We start from the raw sequence: 18,771 nt of genomic DNA, 5'->3' as shown, positions 1-18,771 counted from the left end.
AAAGTTCATACAAACCACAGGTGACAGGAAGGCAGGAAAATTGTGCTTATTTCAAGATCACACCCAAAAGGCCCTGCAGAACCTGTAAGAAGCTGTAAACACCTAATCCACATAGTTGGGGTCTGAGGACTTTCACAGAAGAGCACTTCACACAAGAAAGCATGCTCGCTTTCATAATTCGTCTTCACTTTTGGTCCTTCTGAGGGTTCAGTCAGCTTAAAATCATTCTCTAGTTCTACCTGCAACTCTTTCTTAATTCGGTTAAGAAATGGCTGAACCCCAAACATCTCCATCGAGACAGAAAGCCCTCCACCGGTGAGCGGGGCAACGCTCGAAGCCTCTCGCCACGCACGTTACGAACCTGATAGTCCCCGTGAGCGCAGGGAATACGAATTACCTTTTATTCAACCCCATACTTGGGTTTCGCGAAGGTAGCCCACTCTTGACCGTTGTTTGAGAACCGGCGTGGCTTTGACCCCATCACCCGAACGTGAAAATACACGCGGGGGTGCGTGAGGGATGCGGGGCTCGTTTGAAGCAGAACGAGACGAGGACCCACGTCAAGGTACACAAGGCAGGATCCTACGCCTTCAGGCCCTAGACCCCTACCCTTATCGCCCACCTATTCCACCAGCCAGCCGTGTGCTGAAGGGTTTCTCCCTCGCTGTATGAACCCACGACCACCGTTACCCCACACCCCCCCTCAGCAGCCGAGACCCGGCCCAGTCACCGCCCTCGGGGTCTCCACCCGCCCTGTGAGGGGACACAGCGGCTCCCCCCCGCTCCAACCCCCGCCGGTTGGGGCTGACAGACACCTCCGTGTGTCCCCCGCCGCCCTGAGGGGGGAAAGGAAGGGAGGGCGGGGGGCGGGGCGGCCGCACGACGTCACCGAACAGGAGAGGGAGACGCCTTGCAATCTCCCGCGCTTTCCTTCTCCTCCCCCTCCCCCACCGCCCTCCCTCCCTCCCCGCACCGCCCCACCACGCCTCTGACCGATCACCGGCGTGATTGCCACAGCCGCCCGCCAATGAACGTGCCCCCCGGGGCGTCTCCCCGCCTCTGCCTCCCGCCTCCGGCCGGGAGGCCGCACCAATGAGACAAGAGGAGACAAATCCCCAATTCGGGGACGGTTGTTTCAGTCGCCCTCCCCGCCTCGCTCCGAGTCGCCAGAACGTCACAGAGAAAGCAGGCCAATCGAAGGCGAGGTCCCGTCCGCCGCAGCCAATGGGAGCGTTTGAAAGGGCGGCTGGCGCGGCCGGCCCCAGGGGGGAGCCGGGAGCTAGAGCGCGGCGGCGGCTGTGGCTCCGCCCCCTCTCCCTCCGCTGGCGGCGAGGCCGGCTTTCCCCCTCCCCGCCTCCCTGTCCCCGCCCGGCCGGCCTCGCTCTCTTTCCCTTTCGCAGCAATGGCGGCGACGGCGGAGCAGGAGCAGCAGCAGTTCTACCTTCTCCTGGGCAACCTGCTCAGCCCAGACAATGCGGTCCGCAAGCAGGCCGAGGTAACGGGTCCGCCTCGCCCCGGACCTTGGGCGCCAAGCCGGCCTGTCAGACCTCCCGGACCTTGCCGGGGCGGACGGGGGGGGGGGGGGGTGGTGAGGGTGAGGGAGGGCAGGGAGGCGGCGGCGGCGGAGCTCGGCCGAGCCCCACGTGTGAGCAGCGGCACCCAGCTGCTGCCGGGGCGGCCGGGGCCTCCTCCCCCCCATCGCGGCGCCGGCCCTCCGCGGCTGGGCGGTCGGTCGGGACCGTTCTCCCCGGTGAGGCGCGGGGGGTAGCGGGGAGCCGCTCCGGCCGTTGGCCCCTTGCGCCTGAGGGAGCGCGAGGGGTCTCGCGCCCGCCCCGCCCCGGCGGCCCTGCGTGTCCGCCTCGTGTCCGCTCCCCCCCACCCACCCCCCGCCACCACCCGCGCCCGCCGGGGCCGGTGTGGACCCCCCCCCCCACACACGGGGGCTGTTTCTCCCCGTTGCCCACGGCGAGACGGGGCCTGGGTTGGCTCCGCCCGGGCTGGCCGGCGTGACGGAGCGCGGCCCCGGCTCCCGAGGGGAGGGGAGAGGAGGCCAAGGCGGCGGCGGGGCCGGTGCTCGCTGGCTGGGGAACGGGGAGGTGTGTGTGTGTGGGGGGGGGGTGTCTGCCCTCCGTGGGTACGGAGCTCGGAGGGGCGTGATCGTGCGCTTGTATCCTCGTCCCTGCGGTCCCGAAGCGGCGCTGGCAGAGGGGCCGTGCCGCCTGTGCTGGGGCAGGAGCGGGGCCGCAGACACCCGCCCGGCCCGCCGAGGTCCTCTTGTGTTGCCACGCTGTAGTTTGGTTTTTAACTTCGGAACGGGCCGCCTATTCAAGTGGCTCGTCAGCTAAGAAATATTTTCCTAAAAGAAGCATTTTCAATATACTGAGTTTCTCCTCTATCAGCAAAAACTTTTCGGATGTGTTATTTCAGCTAAAATTCTTTGTGATGGCTAAGCCACATTAATTCTTTCTCTCTGTCATGCTTAAGACTCCATTGTCAAGCCTAGTGGGGAATCTCTCCCATTGAATTAAATACTAGCGTCTAGGTTTAGCATGAATTCCCACTGCATGGCTGCATCGGGTCTTTTATCGCTCTCATCACTTCAGCGGTCAGCAGAGTTCAGCGCATTGTTTGGCGAAGAATAAAAAGTATTATTGTTACTGATGCTGCAGTGAAAATTCCCAAAATGTAATTTGGGGATGAGAAGGAGGGGAGGCGTGCATTTTTAGAAAGTTAGCAAAGTTCAGTATTGATTACTGCAGATGCTTTCTAGAGAAGCAGCAAGAATTATTCCCACATTCCTGAACATAGAACTGGAATGGAGGCCATTCCCTCTGAGCTGGATTTTTTTCTCTTCTCAACTGCCTGCATGTAACGCAAGAACATTTCTCATAACTTTTTGAACTTTATTAAAATTGTAACAAAGCAAATTTACGGGACAGCTGTGTCATAATGCCTGTGAAATAAAACATTCTTGGAAAAAAAAGCCTGAAACTTAGATTCTTACAACTGGCATATTCTGTCAGAATCTTGCTTGGAACCGAGTTGCAGGGTTTTTTAATCTTCATAGATACATAGGCACCGTGGTCAATCAGAATAAGAAACCTTAATTGTGCGATAGATTACCAAGCTTTTCGAGTCCATTTGTTTCATATACAAATACAAGCGAGTAGTATAACTTTTACTTCTTTACCTGCACTGAATCTGGCATTGGTTTCTGCATATTTCCAAGCTGTATTGCAAGTATTTTTATGGTTCAGTATTATTCAGAGTGGAAGGGTCCTCAGGAGGTCTGTAGTGCAATCGCCTGCTCAAAGCAGTGTCAGCTGTCAGGTCAGACCAGGTCACTCGGGGCTTTGTCCCGTTGAGTCTTGAAAACTTCCAAGAACGGAGACTGCACAGGCTTTCTGAGCAATGCGCTCCTGCTTGACTGTCCTCATTAGAGCAAAGAGGTCTGAACCTCTGTCCAGTCTGAACCTCCTTTTTTTCAATTTATGCCTGTTGTCTCTCATTCTTCTACCATGCACAGCTGTGAAGAACCCAGCTCAGTCTTCTTCATGGTGGGTTAGTGAACTTGTACCTAGAAACACAAATCTGTCTCTCTACAGAGAGAGCTAGATTGACTTTTTTGTGTGTGTTTGTTTCTTGAAGTAAGATTTCTTCAGATGAAAGTATTGCATAGCCTTTAGAACATCTGCTTACTAAAATCATACAGGACTCATATTTGATCTTAAACATCTGCATAGTCCAATCAGTTTTTTAAAGTGTACATACTGTTCAAAGGCAATATTGAATACTATAGGGATTCACATAACTGAAGGTAAATTGAGTAGCAGGTTTTCATTTGTGTCTAGAGAAAACCAGTGAGAATGAGAAATGGATAGACTGGGAACTGAAGGAGACAGACTTGGGTTATTTCTAATGGGTCTGGCCATTGAAATTAGGATGAGAGATGCTATGTAGAGTCAGTCATACCCTGTTTGGGTGGGGGTGTAGTGAAAGCTGTAAAAAAACAGAAGGCAGGGGGAGGAAAGCCTAGGGGAAGAAAGTCTAATCACCTATTTTATTCAAGTATTTATGTATATGCATCTATGTATGTGCTAGCACGCTCATAACTTATTCTGACCAGTTTGCTGAAACCTGGTTCATTCATTTTATCTCCCATTAAAAATTACTGGAATGTTGTCTGTTGACTATAAAAGCCTGTCTTTCTCTTATTTGTGTGTTTGTATTCTGATAGAGAAACTTTTCTTTACTGTCTTTTGGTGATTTTTATGCTCTTTTTAAAAATATATTTCTCAGGTTTGGAAGAACATAGGAGTACTGAGTGTTGATAATAGATATTTGCTTGCGCGTATTCTGGAAGTTAGTCAAGCTGTGTGAGAAAATTGTACCTCTGGGTAAGGTAGTTGGGGAACTAATCATGAACTAAAGGAATGCTGTGAAGATGTAGCAGGATCCAGGTACATAGTTAGGGTGTAGCCAAGGCTGGTAGTAAGATGGAGGACTACGTTGCTGGTTCCACGTACCAGCACCGGGGGAAGGTTCTGGCTTTGGCCATATGTTCCTTTTGCCTGCCTTGCCCCTGGTGCTTTTTAGCATCCTCTGAATCCAGTTTACTGAAGTGACAAAATTATGTCGGTGGACAACTGGATAGGTTGCTGCCATTTCTAGTGAGTTTAAACAACTCAAAATAGAATTTCATTATTATCAGAATTGGCATGAGGGAAGCCAGCTTTTACAGTGCTTCAGCTGTCCATGAAAGCATAGCTTCAGGTCCATGCTGGGCCTGTGTTTAAGGAACCTTCTTGTTTCTGTATTTGTCTTTATAGTTGTAGATAATAGTGCAATATAAATATATACACTTGTGGAAATGGTTAATCTGAGAAGACTTTCTATTCTGACCCTAAACCTCATTTAATTTTGCAGACTCCATGAAATGATTAGATTAAATGCAGGGATTCATTGGAGATTCAGAGTCTCATTGACTGTGAGCATATATTAGTAACTAGAGAGAATATGAAGTAAGAATTGACTCTGTGAACGAGGCCTACTAGGAGGCAGGTACAGAAAGTGGAGGAAGATGATGTCTAATATTAAATGTGTGATGGGGAAACTACTTTATTGAAAATAGCAGGTATACTGTCAAGGTGTGTAAATTTACTAGAACATTAGAAGGAGCTGCTGCAGTGGTAAGAATGGGAAGTAGGCAGGCAGGGCACTGATTGAAACGAACCTGGGCTTTGTATAGTAGGCTTGTTCCTTGAGTTCAGGATGGCATAGAGAATATTTGGAAAGGGTGGAGTAATTTATCTTCAAGATTGTGTCCATGAAAAATAACTCTTTCGGAGTTAGTAAGCGTAGGAACTATTTCTGAATGTTTTAAGTGGTTGCTCTTCAGCTTGTAATTCCCCTGCCCCTACCTACATAGGTTTGGTATATTAGAAACAAGCATTTATAGTTTTAAAGTGGTCCTGTATACTATGTTCTAGATAGCAAAAGCTATTTTGTTGTGTGCTCGCTCTAGCTTCTACGTAACAATCTAGTTTAAAAAAACATAGTGAATGAACTGCACGCCAGAAGTGTGTAAGACAACGTAACTGAACTTCTCATTAAACTTCCCGTTTTATTAAGAGGGTTTCCCTAAGTGGGAGACTAAATAGTCTCTCTTTTTGAAATTCAGGCAGAAGTTTCAAAATGAAAAGTACTTACTCAAAACATGTAGTTGAGATGTGTGACTGCCACTTGACATTGTAAAGGCTGTAAAAAGGTTCAGAAAAAGAACAGAACAAATTTTTGGACTATACCTTTGTCAGTGGTTATTAACCTGTTGGTCATAGTTCAGTCTCAGGCTTCCAAAGTTCTTAATCCTTTGATGTGATAGAAGCTATGATGGGTTCCCGAGAGGGTACGTGTTCCGTATGTATTGTATTTCCAGGAGGATGTGTTCCGTTTATGTTATTTCTTAACTCGTCTCTTAAGTGGCCAGTAATGCATATGTAGATCATTCCAATAGGGCAGGTCTTATTAGGTAACTAAGACTTCAGCCATGATTTTAAAATAGGTCAGAAATTTTTATTTTGATAGGTTTAGGGGTTTTGCTATGTTATTTTCTATTAATTGGATAATGAAGTTGTTTTAAAAGGAAAGTCAATTCATATTAATGCTTAACACATGCTTTCTAGTAATTGTTTACAATAAGCTGTATCCCTTTTTGTGCAGGAGACATATGAGAATATTCCAGGTCAATCTAAGATCACATTCCTCCTACAAGCAATCAGGAACACCGCTGCTGCTGAGGAGGTACGTCTCAATAATCTTTGAATTCCATGGATTTTCGAGGGAACTTGGAGAAGGGGGGCAAGAAATCAGTGCTGGTCATTTTGGGATAAATGAACAAGTGGGGCATTAACTGAGTCTTAATTTACTGCATGCACATTTGTAGAGGGACCACTCATCTAGTTTGTTGCATGTCAAGTTCGCTAGCTGAGACTTTTTGATGTAGGATATTTAGTTTCAAAAGTAGTCTTTCATAAGTGACTGCTTAGACCTCCATTGTTTTCTGGTTGTGTGTTTTGCTTAATGATGGGGTTCTTTCCTGAAAATGTGTAACTAATATGTACTGTGATGTTCATTCAAGTTACAGCTGAGAAATGCTTTCCATTTTGGAGTCCTGCGCCTAAATGTGTTAAACTTATGTATCATCTGATACTTCTTTTGCTTCTCAAATCAAAATTGGAGGGAGATAATGTAGCAGTTGTTTTGCGTGTTTTATTCAGATGGCTTTTTTATTTTGTCCTGTTTGGGGAGGATATGCTCATTAAGGCATCTAGCAGTGTTATAGAATGGATGGAGGCAGTCTAAGCACTATATAAAGTTATTCTGTGGGCATACAGTAAGAGTGCCTTTTAGTTATTCCTTAGTTTTGTAAAGGCTGGCACACTTCAGGAATCAGGTATAGTACTTGTTGGTAAAACTATTATTCAGTTGGATACGCAGAGTGAAGAACTACTAAGCTTTCAAGATATTACAAACTTAAGTGTCACTTAAAGTAAAAACATTTGACTTTTTTTTTTTTTTTCTTTTTTCCCCCCAAATCTAGAGTTTTACTGAACAACGAAAGGATGTAGCATGTAGAATTTCTGAACACTATTATAAGGAGAGTATAAGTGTGCTGTTTCGGGATAATGATCTCTTCTGGTAGATTGTATTCAATTTAGAGGTAGATGCTATTTGTGCTTTCTAACACTCAGTAAGTATCAGCTTACTAATACTGATGCTTATCTACCTACAAAGCAGTGTTCTTCTGACAAAAACCTTCAATATTACTCTAGCAACTGGTTGTATAAGAGCTGTGTAGTTTTCCCTCCTGCCCCTCTGAGAAGTTTCAAAAGATAGAAAGCTGTAGAGCAGTCTCTCCTGTATTTAAATTGCCATGAAAAATAAGATCTTCAGCTGTGCCTTTTTCATGAGAACATCATATATAATAATCAGAATAATGAGATAATACTGTGCCCTAGAAGTCATAGCAGCATTGCACATGCTTCTGTTTTGAATACATTTGAGAAGTCCGAGTTGACAACTACAAAGTGATGCTTGTGTAAATAAATACTTGTGCCATGTATTTACTGATTCTATTCCCTTTACATTGGCTAAAGAAATAGCCCAGTCTAAAACTGTTCAGAATCTTGCCAAGGACTTGGCTTCCAGCTTACTCAAGTGCAAACAAACTTTTCATCTGCAGAAGTTAGTCTTACCAAAGACATCAGAAGTTAACATTTGTACAATAACTTGTCATTTAACTCCACCAATGGATAAATCAAAGAAAGGTTTAAATGTTAGCTCATAACTTAAGTAGAGATTATGTGCTGGACTGAAAAAAATCCTGATTAATAAAACCTGTGCAGAACCTCTCTTCCCTGTAAAATCCAAATACATAGTAGCCTAATTAGAGCCTAAGCGAAGTCATCCCCATGCTTCATCTAAATGTTGCGTATAAACGCGCAGGGAAGCATTCTGTGCGTGTTCAGTGTGGTGCTGGTATCAACAGCTAGGCATTTTGTGTCTGTGTACGTTTTATGTAGATCCAAATGTTGGGCAGAATAGCATATATGTCACCAGTGGACAGGGCTTTGGGCCTGGTAAGTGTCCTCTGAGTGCACTGAAAGTACTGGCACCACTGAACACAGGCTGCTGGAAGAAGCCTTAGAACTTTAAAGATCCCTTGCCCAGGCTATGGGAAAGCTGGGTTCAGATCCCTCTTCATCCTGAAGCCTCTGTATTGCTTTACCACCTACCAGGAAAACTAGGCTGAAGAAAATACTCCATCCTGTTTGCAGGAGCTGGGCTGCTGTGTTGTAGAGAATACAAGATTCGTAGGACTATTTGGACAGCAGTTGGAGGAATCCTGACTCTGCAACCTAGTAGTTTTGGCATTTAAATGGAGAAACAGGGATTCAGATCCTGCTCCCAGGACCCCTTGCATTTGACATGGAAAAAAAACATTAAGCTAGATCAGAAATAACTCTTTTAAAAACTAACTGTATAGCAGGTTTTCTCCTAACCAAATGCCTAAACTGTGGAAATAATCACCTTTTCCCTCTGTTCTCATTTCGTGCTTTGCTGATAGCAGAGTAACACTTTTCACAGAAGTGGAGGGAAGCATCTGACTTAGCAGTTAGAACACTTCTGTGCCAGATGATACGCAATTTTGTACCCCTCAGGCTGAGGAGGGGCTTGAACCCTGGTCTCCAACTTTCTGAACATTAAGTCTCCCTGTTATGAAGTTAGGACTCTACTTCTTCCTACGCAACTGCATTTTAAAGGGTTGAACAGAAAGGTGGTATATATTCACAGTTTATTTGGTCATTTTATTCTCAGGATGCGTCTCAGGTGTTAAGAGGCTGTTCCTTTGCAGCTTTGATTTACCACCTAAATCTTAGAGAGGAGCAGAAGCTCTGCATTTTCTCCTGCATTTATTTTCTTCCTGGTTAACTCTAGATTGGCATTTTCAATTGTGTCCTAATTTACAGTTGACTAATTTCAAGCCCTGTGAAATACAATAACAAATGCTGTGTAAAACTGTGTTTCTGCTGTACTCGCAGCCCTCTTAGAGGGCTCTGACCTTTCCCTTCCCCCTCTCCATATTGTCACATGAAGGGGTTGCATTTCTTAGCCTGAAAACTACTGCTGTGGGCAGCTTCCTGTTCAGCATTTGGAAATGGAAGGCAGGCAGCCCATGGACTTCTGATACACCACAGTTCTGCCTTGGAGTTGTATGCGGACCTTAGGCACTGAGCGCTTTGAATTCCATGTGGGGCCGGATCCCTGAATGAGGTTGTGCAAGTCCATCTTTGGACTGTGTCCTAAATATTGATTGCTTCCATCCATGCATGTTTTCCTCCTTGAGGACTTAAAAGGAACAGTAAAACAAAAGTAAAAATCACTGTGACTGTGCTACACAAGATGGTCAGTCTTTTTCTTACAAAATGTTTAGGATTACCTGGATACTTTGAATGCCACTGGAGAACCTGGTATCCCAGATTTCTGTTGATAATTCTTCTGCTGCCCTGCTCAGCAAGTTGGTTTTCTTCTTGTGCCTTTGTTCCATCATCTATAAAATCCTAGAACATTTTTAAAACACTGTAAATTCTATTAATAAGTAGTAGTGTTGAAATTTGAGTATTATGAACTACTTTTTATGTTAATACCTTTGACATTCCAATTGTATGTCAGCACCTCAGTAATTTAGACATGCAGAAGAATCCAATGCTAGGAGAGAGTTCTGCTTTTTTATGCCTCATTGGTAGATTGAAGTTCTTTGGGGATATACACTTTATATTGTTCCTGTTCTTGTTAAAAGCTATAGCCGCTAAGTTGCAGGATTTTAAAATGCTTGTTTGGGTACATATCTTGTAACACTTAAATATAAAAGCGCCTTTAGTGTGTGTGAAAAATATGTACTTCCTTAAAGCAGGAGAAACAGCCCCAGAGCTGCCCTTAATCTAGCCATGTTTGTCATAATTAAATTGACAATGGTAATTTTCATATATAGGTGGATATCTGCTGAGGAAAATATGCCATTTATTATTAGAAGTTAATTGCTTCTTTGTCACTCCTTCAAACATTTGAATTTGCTTTAGGGAATTTGGGAATTTTTTTCTAAGCTAGTAACAATAACCAGGAGCTAATTCATGTAGTGCTGATCTTGTGTCTTTCTGTATGCCTTGTTACTTGTGTTTTTAGTTTGCAATCAGTCTGTGTTTGTCATTCTTCTAATATTTTAAAATTAAATTCTTCAGAGGTGGAAATTCTTATCTTTGAGACTACATGCTTTATGAGAACAAGCTCTATTCCCTATCTGGCCACCTATTATTATTACTTCAGGAAAGGAACGCATATAATGTGAGTTCAGTCATTATCAGATGTCAGAGAATATGCAGAGAAACATGATGCCCTGAGTAAGGGAAGACATTGCATCAGAGTCTGTGCCTTGTCTAGTCCCAGCAAACTTGCTCCCCAGTCAAGGCTTCTCCTATGTAAGTTTACCATACTAATGAGGAGAAATTTAATCTTTCACAATATTGGTGCTTCTAAGGGTAGGAGAAGGAAAGATACCATTATATTGTGGTGCCATTGAAGTTTTTGGACACATTGGTAGTGGGATTCCCAGAGGCAGTGGCGAAAGAATCTTTTTCCTTCCTAACTCATGTTCCCCATGTGACGACCTATTGCTAGAGAACCTTGGCTTATGATGGGAGCTACAGTATGGGTGGGCACTGTTACCCGCTTTATTCACCTTCTGTCTTCCTTAGATCTACTAGGGAATATCTACTAATCCTACGTACGTGGTGGCTTTGGTCCACATTGGAGCTGTTGAGGAGGAGGAGAATAAGGAATTATCTAGAGTAAGGTCCAATTCTAGTCCTTTCCTTCTGGTAGTGTGGCAACACTTTGTGTGCACTGCTCCTTAGCTGTATTGAAGAGGGCTGGGTAGACTGGAAAAAGGCACAGTGAGTCTGGAGACTGCAGAACATAACAGTAATAGTATCTTGGGTGATGTTCTAGCAATACCTGATTTTTACAGGGTACCTTAGAAGTTGAGACTTTGCAGTGATTTGTGTTTCTCATCTATAGGTTACGCTGTAGCAATATAGTTGAGAGATCTTTTGGAAATTGGACTTTATTAGTTCTCCTGCTCATGCAACATTTTTGAGTTCCAAAGGCTGTTATAAGTGAAACCGTTTTTCATTCAAGTACACGTTAAATAACAGTATCTTAGGGAAAAAATTGGTTGTATGTTGCATTGGATTGCTTTTTTGTGAGGATTTAACACATGTAAGGTTTTGTTGCACATGTTAAGCTTTAGAAGTTTGGGGGGTGGTTTTTTTAATTACTGTTTGTCCTCCTAGAAACACTGGTTAGTGAACATCCTATTTATTAAGTTATTCAGAGTGCTTCATGTGTCTTCTTGCCTTTACTGCTTGTGTTGCTCTATTCATTTTTAATTACTCAGGCAGGTTTTTTGCTTCTAGTTCTTGGATAATTGTAAATAAATAAAGATATGTAAACCATACTGTTGTAGAGTTGTTGCATGCAAGCAGGAAGCATAGAAGATTGTAATGTGGTATTGCAGTTCTTATGCTCAAATTCAAATTTAAAGAACAACATTTCATCATAGGTCTGCAAAAGGCTGAAAGCTTTGGGTTTGTTTTGGGGTTTTTTTTGTTCAGAGTAGAGTTTTATTTGCCAAAATCTAGCTCTGGGTTCCTGAATCTTTAGAAGTTTTGTTCTTTGAGAAAATGAAGGAGGGTTTACAAGTTAATTGTCTGACAAAGTTGTCCCATTAAGTTACTTGTTAATCAAAAAACACCTATCTGGATTATAATTACCTCAGCGGGCCATTTAAAATAGAAAGAAGACACGGTTTAAACATCTTTCAATAATGCAGCGAAGTCCTTAACTTGCCACAAAATATGTCCAAGGTTCAGCTCTAGAAAAAACCTGAATACCTCAGTGGTTTCATGTTTATTTCTTTGAAGAGCTGTAATTGTCAGAAACATGGTTGTAAGCTGATGTTTCTTTACTATGTTTTTACTTACTATCATAATTGTCATCTGTTGCTTGAGAGGTATTCCATTCACCAGACAAGTCTACACAGTGAAAACATCGTTTGGAAGCATGATGTCAGTCGTCTTTGGTCCTAAGAGCATGATTATCATGTCAAAACACTTTAACATACTTACTTTCTTATTCAATAGGCTAGACAAATGGCAGCTGTCCTTCTACGACGTCTTTTGTCTTCTGCTTTTGAAGAAGTTTATCCAGCTCTTTCACCTGATGATCAGACCTCTATCAAAAGTGGATTGCTGTTGATTATTCAGTTGGAAACGCAGTCCAGTATGAGGAAAAAAATCTGTGACATTGTTGCTGAATTGGCCAGGAACTTAATAGGTACTTTATATAAGCTGATGTTGTGGTAAAATATTTATGTATTGATAGTAGTTGTATTTTTATCTCTTATTCTCTAGTCTGTGCAGATGTTTGCACATGATGTACTGATTTCATGGTTTAAAATAAAACATAATATTTGTTTACATTATCCTTGGTCAGATAAAAATAAGATTCCTTAACTCTGCTTTTTAAATTGCTTTGAGTTCAGGTGAGATTGTATTAAGGTTTAGAAATCCAATTTTGTTTAAATTCTCAAGAATGTTATGCTGAACATCTGCATCAGTTGAGTGCTTTTATACAGCAGTAAATAGAGATCATCTTCTGTTCCTGAATGCCTTTAGATTTAACACTTCAGCCATATTTTACACTGTGACACATCTCCAGATCAGTTTTTTTAAATTAATTTTAGTAATGATGACTGGTTGCCCTGCACAATTGAGATCTAACCACTCTTAAGTTTGCTTAACCTAAAACTTTGTTGCATTTAATCTAGATGAAGATGGCAACAACCAGTGGCCAGAAGTTTTGAAATTCTTGTTTGACTCTGTCAGCTCTCAGAACGTGGGACTGCGTGAGGCTGCTCTACATATTTTCTGGTAAGCTTTCAGAGTTTGCTACATTTTTGCAGGTTAGCCAAATCATGTCTGTAAAAATGTAAGAAAAACTGTCACAACTTAATTAACAAGCAATCATATATATTTCATGTATTCTGTTGTATGGTGGTTTACTTAACTGTTACACGTACAGTTACAATCTGTAGCTTAAACAATGGATATGTTTAAAATAGTAGTTAAGGTTAAGCTGTGTAAAATTTTATTAATATTTTTTCTTTTCTTATCCTTAGGAATTTTCCTGGGATTTTTGGGAATCAGCAGCAACACTATCTGGAGGTCATTAAGAGAATGCTGGTTCAGTGTATGCAAGATCAAGAGCATCCATCAGTAAGACCTTTATGTTCTTGTTTGTTTGTTTGTTTAATATGTCCTGAGCATAGAAACTTTGTGTAGTAGTCTCGAACATAAAGGTTAAACCATAGATTCCAACCAGAGAATTGCATTACCTGAACCTGATGTACATCTGGAGCTTTGACTATGCCTGCTGCAAAACAGAAGGGTCAAACCTTTTCATGGTCCTAAAGCTGACTAGCTGGCTCAAATCTGTACTGCTTAGGACCAGACTCTTCACTAGTAGTTATGCTTGGAGAAACCTAGTTGTAGTGGCCCAGAACGGAGCCAGGGGTTTTGGCCAAGAGCATGAGGGGGCAGAAACTCCTTGTTAAGTTCTCTTTCTGGCCTTTGTGTTTAACAGTATAGATACATAGTATTTGTACACAGTATGTCTCAAAACTCTGAGTATGTGACAGCTCCTTGAACTGTTTGTGCATGCTTTACTGTAAGGGCATGCTTTTCTGGAAGACTTCAGATATATTGATTTGTGCAGAGAATTGTACTTTGAAAATGTTTCTCTTGTGGAAAATGCTGGGCAAGGATAGGAAACCCTGCTGTGGTATATGGGTTCAGTTTGCTGCTTCCCCAATGGATTACTTTTTCTGACCTTTGAAAGTCAACTGAGTAACATTTTCTAAAGTACCACAAGTCATGCCTTTAAAGAACCATGTTTTAAACTCTTAGATCGTGCTTTTTGAAAAATGGGACTTTGACACTTGCATACACATTTGAAATTGGGATGGAAGTTGAAAACAATAGGGTTTTTTTTCTTTTTTCTTTCTTTGAAAAAAACCCCAACCCAAAACACTGAAACAAAAACCAAACAAAAACAAGACTAGGGAATACTTGCCACCTCGTAATATGATAAACTTTTTTTGTGTCATGGAGGGCATAGATGCTGGAGATCTTCATTATTGCTTTACCTTAATTTGAAGTAAGATGTAAAATCCCATGTTAAAAACCAATTGCTGCATCTATTGGGAAATGTAAAAGGGAATTGGTAATATAAAATGTAGTCTCATAATAGGCCTAATGTTAAAAGAAAACAAAGGCATGTTTCATTACCAGTTCTTCATATTTCTTTCTCCAATCTTGCCTGTCTTCTAGATCAAGACTCTGTCTGCTAGAGCTGCAGCTGCATTTGTGCTTGCTAATGAGCACAATCTTCCCCTTCTTAAACATTTTGCAGACTTGCTGCCTGGAATCTTGCAGGTAAGAAACCACACAAGTAACACTTAATGTGCCATTACTGTCTGTAGTGACTGTATCTGAACATAAATTATTGGTCTGCAAATTTGTATAGCATATGAATTTTTGCTGAGATCTGGATTAACTATATCTTAGTTAGCCTGACATCTGTCACCAGCAAGATACAGTGGAAACTGATAAGGAATTTTGTAAACACAAGCTAATTGACAGGGTTTTAAGGAAAATAGTTCAATGCTGATTGATTTATATAGTGTTACCTAGACGAATGAGTTAAAATTCTTTGTATTTAACTGAAAATCATACAGCTTTTTAATTAACCATGCTATTGAAATATACTTCAGATATGGGCTATCCTGAGATTTCAAGTAATCAGTAATTGGGAAATTCATTGACCCATGATATCCTGTATCTCTTCAGTTTAGAGGAGAGTGTAGAATTATTCTGAACAAAGATTGTCAGAGTAAAAACAACAGTCTGGACAAATGATCTTTGTTGTTTGATAAATCAGGAACTTGCAAACAAAATGCCTTTTTAAGATTCGTATAATTTCTGAGGCTAGATTAGATCTCTTTTAGGATGGATAAATTTGAGCAAAAGTTGAAATTCTAATATAAGGTTGTTTACTTCTGGGGGGAAGCCTATTGTAAACAAAACCCAAGATAGAAATGGTTTGAGCTCTGAAGAATGACAGTACAGTTCCCTTTCTATATCAAGAAAAAGTGGAAATAACTAAGTACCTGTGATAAGTGGTAGTGAACTTTTGGTGATTTTAAATTAGGCTAAATTTAGGTTAAAGACTGACTTCTTGCTAGTCAGTATAGCAAGTTCCTGTTGACAGTATAAGCTATAAACCTTGTATGTGTGTACTTTGTGGCAAGCTGAAGAAAAATTGTGCCAAGTTTACTGGCTTCTGCAACTGATGGAATTCCATTTGATCTTAAATGGAAACTGAGAGGAATTTATTAAAATCAATTAAATTTGAAAATGGGCTCTAGTGTGTACAAGATAAGTATTTTGATAATGAGGTCACTATTTGGTGGTTAGTCCCTGTCTGTGACTTCGGCAATAGCAATTGTATTGTTCAAAAATTGTAACTGGCTGAGAGGACTTCGGCTACTGAATACCGTATGAGTGGGAGTGAGGCAGGATTTGAGGTGGGCATGCCATTCGTCTTGATGTTTGGCAATTAAATAGTATTCTGTTTTTAGACTTCAGACTAATAGCCCACTTTGTGTGATATAAGTTTCAATGCTACTATTTCAGGCTGTAAAAACACATGCACTTGGCTTGCATTTTCAAGCTTTATTTTGCAAATATAGAGCACAGAACTATGCTATGAAATCTGTCTTTTTAAAGTACTTATTGCGAGAAGGACTAGATTTTCTGGCTGTGGTAACACAAGATGGATATGAAGATCTGAGTTTATAAATAGGAGATGGGATGTGTTAGAATAGTCGTGAGTGACCTTTGGAGACAGTTGGATGCTTTTTTTGTTGCTGTTGAAGTTCATTTTGTTGAAATATTGGCATGGTATAAAAGCTAAAAATAAAATTCTGACTTAGCAATTCAGTCCTTTTAGTGCAATATCTATAATGGTGATACTGGAAGTTGAACTTTCAGAACTAATAGTCAAAACTTATATCCAAGTGATTTATCTTGCAGTAGAGGTAAAAGCAGCTGGAACTTAACTGACTTCTGTGGTTGTTGGTGTTTGATACTACAGAAAAGTACCTCTGCCTTTTAGGGCTCACTGTGCACTTTGAACTTCTTCAGAAACATAGTCTTGCTTTAAAAAACTGTCAAAGTTGCAATGAGTATAAAATACAGGATCAAAAGTGTTGGATTTCTAGACTCTAAGTATTAAAAAAACCACCTAACTATTCACTTTAAAAAAAGTTTGTACATTAGGAAGACATCAAATACTTCACTAATGAAAATTCCTTTCAAAACCCCAAAAGTATGTTTAAAGACTTTTTTCTTTGGAGGTTTGAGTTTTTGTGTCCTACTTCTAGAAGAGTTTTAACACCATTGAATAACTGTGTGCTCTTTTGGTACTAAAGTATCAACCTGATGAGTTAAAAGTAAGTTTTAAATTACTTTTCAGAACATTGCTATGGGTTAGGAAAGATACTTCCAAAAAGCTTGATTTCTTTTTCTCTTTCCTGTGTCCTGTAACTGAAGGCTGAAAGTTCTGCTTTGATTCAGTGGCTCTCCAGAGTTGTCTGGAAAAAAATACATTATTTAATCTTGAGATTCCTGGTGTTTGTAAGCATAAGCTATTCAAAGCTGTTCTCATGTGACAGGGGGGAAAAAAGGAGTTAGGCTCCTTTTTCTTCTCTTGGGCAGAGTTACTTTGAGGAGTTTTTCTTCATTTAAAATGGATTTTGAAGTTAGTTGTGCTTGTCAAAACATAATGTGTGTTTTTGCATGTTGGCACCTCTGATGTGTGACCTTAATTCTTTCTGAGTGTGTCTGTCTACTGTGTTAGATTTAAACTAATAATGGTCAAAATGGATGGCACATAACATTGTGAACCATAACTTGTAGTTTTGGACCCCGCGTATTATCTCTTTGTAGTTGTTATGGATTTATGCACGCTGGCCACCGTAGCAGGGTCCAACCCTAGGATCCCACTGAAAATGCAAAGTCCCAGTGAAGGCTTCCAGTTAGTCTTTTATTAGTTCTCAGGTTACAGCTTGAGCTGGGTGCCTCCGGAGAGGGACCCCTACCCCAATTGATGCCTCTCAATTATACCCATACCACCCATCACCCAATCCCCAAGTCCTATCGCTTAATTCTGGTCGGTGGTCTCTTGATTTCTTACTGGTTTTCATTGTTGCTGGGCTGGCCTTCTTCTGAAGTAACTTCATTCTCTTGGAATTGCCTCCTTGGTCCTTATCTTCATTCCGCCCGTATCTGCCAGATTCAGCTAACATTAGTTTTATCAAAAAGTTTACTTGGTCAGTTCTTGCAGCCTAAGGCTTCAACTACTTTAGCTACTAATGTGAAGCCGCTCATGCTAAATGAGACTATTCAGAGAAACAAGAATACAGTTAATCAAATTTCTTCTATAACAGTGGTCCCATTCATAGTATTGTTTGTTTTTATTTAATCTTATCTTCATCTTATCTCTTTATAGGCTGTCAATGATTCCTGCTACCAAAACGATGATTCTGTTCTGAAATCCCTTGTAGAAATTGCAGATTCTGTTCCCAAGTATTTACGACCACATTTAGAACCTACCTTGCAACTAAGTCTGAAGGTAAAGCTAGGAATTTTTTTTAAAAATCACTCTTTCCACCTGAAAACTTCTGTTCTAACCATTCTAACCACTCTTCTGGATTGTAGTTGTGTGCAGATGCCAGTCTCAGTAACATGCAGCGTCAGTTGGCGCTTGAAGTAATTGTGACCTTGTCAGAAACTGCTGCTGCTATGCTGAGGAGGCATACAAATATTGTTGCACAAGCCAGTAAGTATTTGACTCATTTTCTTTGTTGAAACAATTTGTCTTCCTTTACAGTGTTAAACTGACTTTGCAGGTGGTCAGTGGCAAAACCATGTCTAACTCAGAATTTCCTGGTGCTGATAACTTCAGGTGACACTGAATTGAATTTTCTTACGGAGAAAACCCCTTCTTATTATGGCTCTTCATAAATTAATCTGTGCTTATGCAGCCACCAGCAATTTGAATAAAAACACAGTAGACTCTTCATTAGGTGTTTCCAAGGAAAATACTACTTTAATGCTTTTCTGCTGGTTTTGGAAATTTGTACTGTAAAAAAAAAAAAAAAAAAGCATTTAGTTCTGAAGTTCTACGTTTGAAGTTTGGTATGTAGGCCAGAAACTCTGTGGTGCTGGCAACTGAAGACTGAAGGAATTCAGCATGCACGTTGAGCTTTGGTATTGAGTTAAAGCCGTGAATTAAAAATCAAATGCTTATATAAATACTTAGAGATAGTCTAATTAGTCTATTTAACATGCAGATTGTTACTTCTTTGGAGACATGCTTTTTCAATCATGCATTATTATTTGAGATACTAAAAATAACTGTCTTCTGGACAGCCCCAGCAGCAATGCTGTACACACTGGTATTTCTCTGCCTTTTAAACCCTTTTTGTGAGTAGATCACGGCACTGACAAAGCAGCGTAGCCTGCTTTTTGGAAG

At 41.3% G+C, this 18,771-nt stretch overlaps 1 protein-coding gene across 1 annotated transcript in view; it reads left to right on the top strand.

Moving 5' to 3' along the window:
* Positions 1-1,326: 1,326 nt before the first annotated feature.
* Positions 1,327-18,771, top strand: part of IPO5 (importin 5) — a 45,032-nt gene continuing 27,587 nt past the window's right edge. The window contains exons 1-8 of the mRNA XM_075045944.1: positions 1,327-1,495; positions 6,220-6,300; positions 12,258-12,450; positions 12,944-13,046; positions 13,295-13,391; positions 14,505-14,609; positions 17,746-17,868; positions 17,955-18,075. Of these exons, the coding sequence (XP_074902045.1) occupies positions 1,403-1,495; positions 6,220-6,300; positions 12,258-12,450; positions 12,944-13,046; positions 13,295-13,391; positions 14,505-14,609; positions 17,746-17,868; positions 17,955-18,075 (916 nt within the window). The 5' untranslated portion in view covers positions 1,327-1,402. The remainder of the gene's footprint in view (positions 1,496-6,219; positions 6,301-12,257; positions 12,451-12,943; positions 13,047-13,294; positions 13,392-14,504; positions 14,610-17,745; positions 17,869-17,954; positions 18,076-18,771) is intronic.

This window comes from Buteo buteo, chromosome 14 (genome assembly GCF_964188355.1).
Source record: "Buteo buteo chromosome 14, bButBut1.hap1.1, whole genome shotgun sequence".
Classification (NCBI taxonomy): domain Eukaryota; kingdom Metazoa; phylum Chordata; class Aves; order Accipitriformes; family Accipitridae; genus Buteo; species Buteo buteo.
The sequence above is the reverse complement of the archived record's forward strand: the minus strand, read 5'-3'. Positions and strand labels throughout refer to the sequence as shown.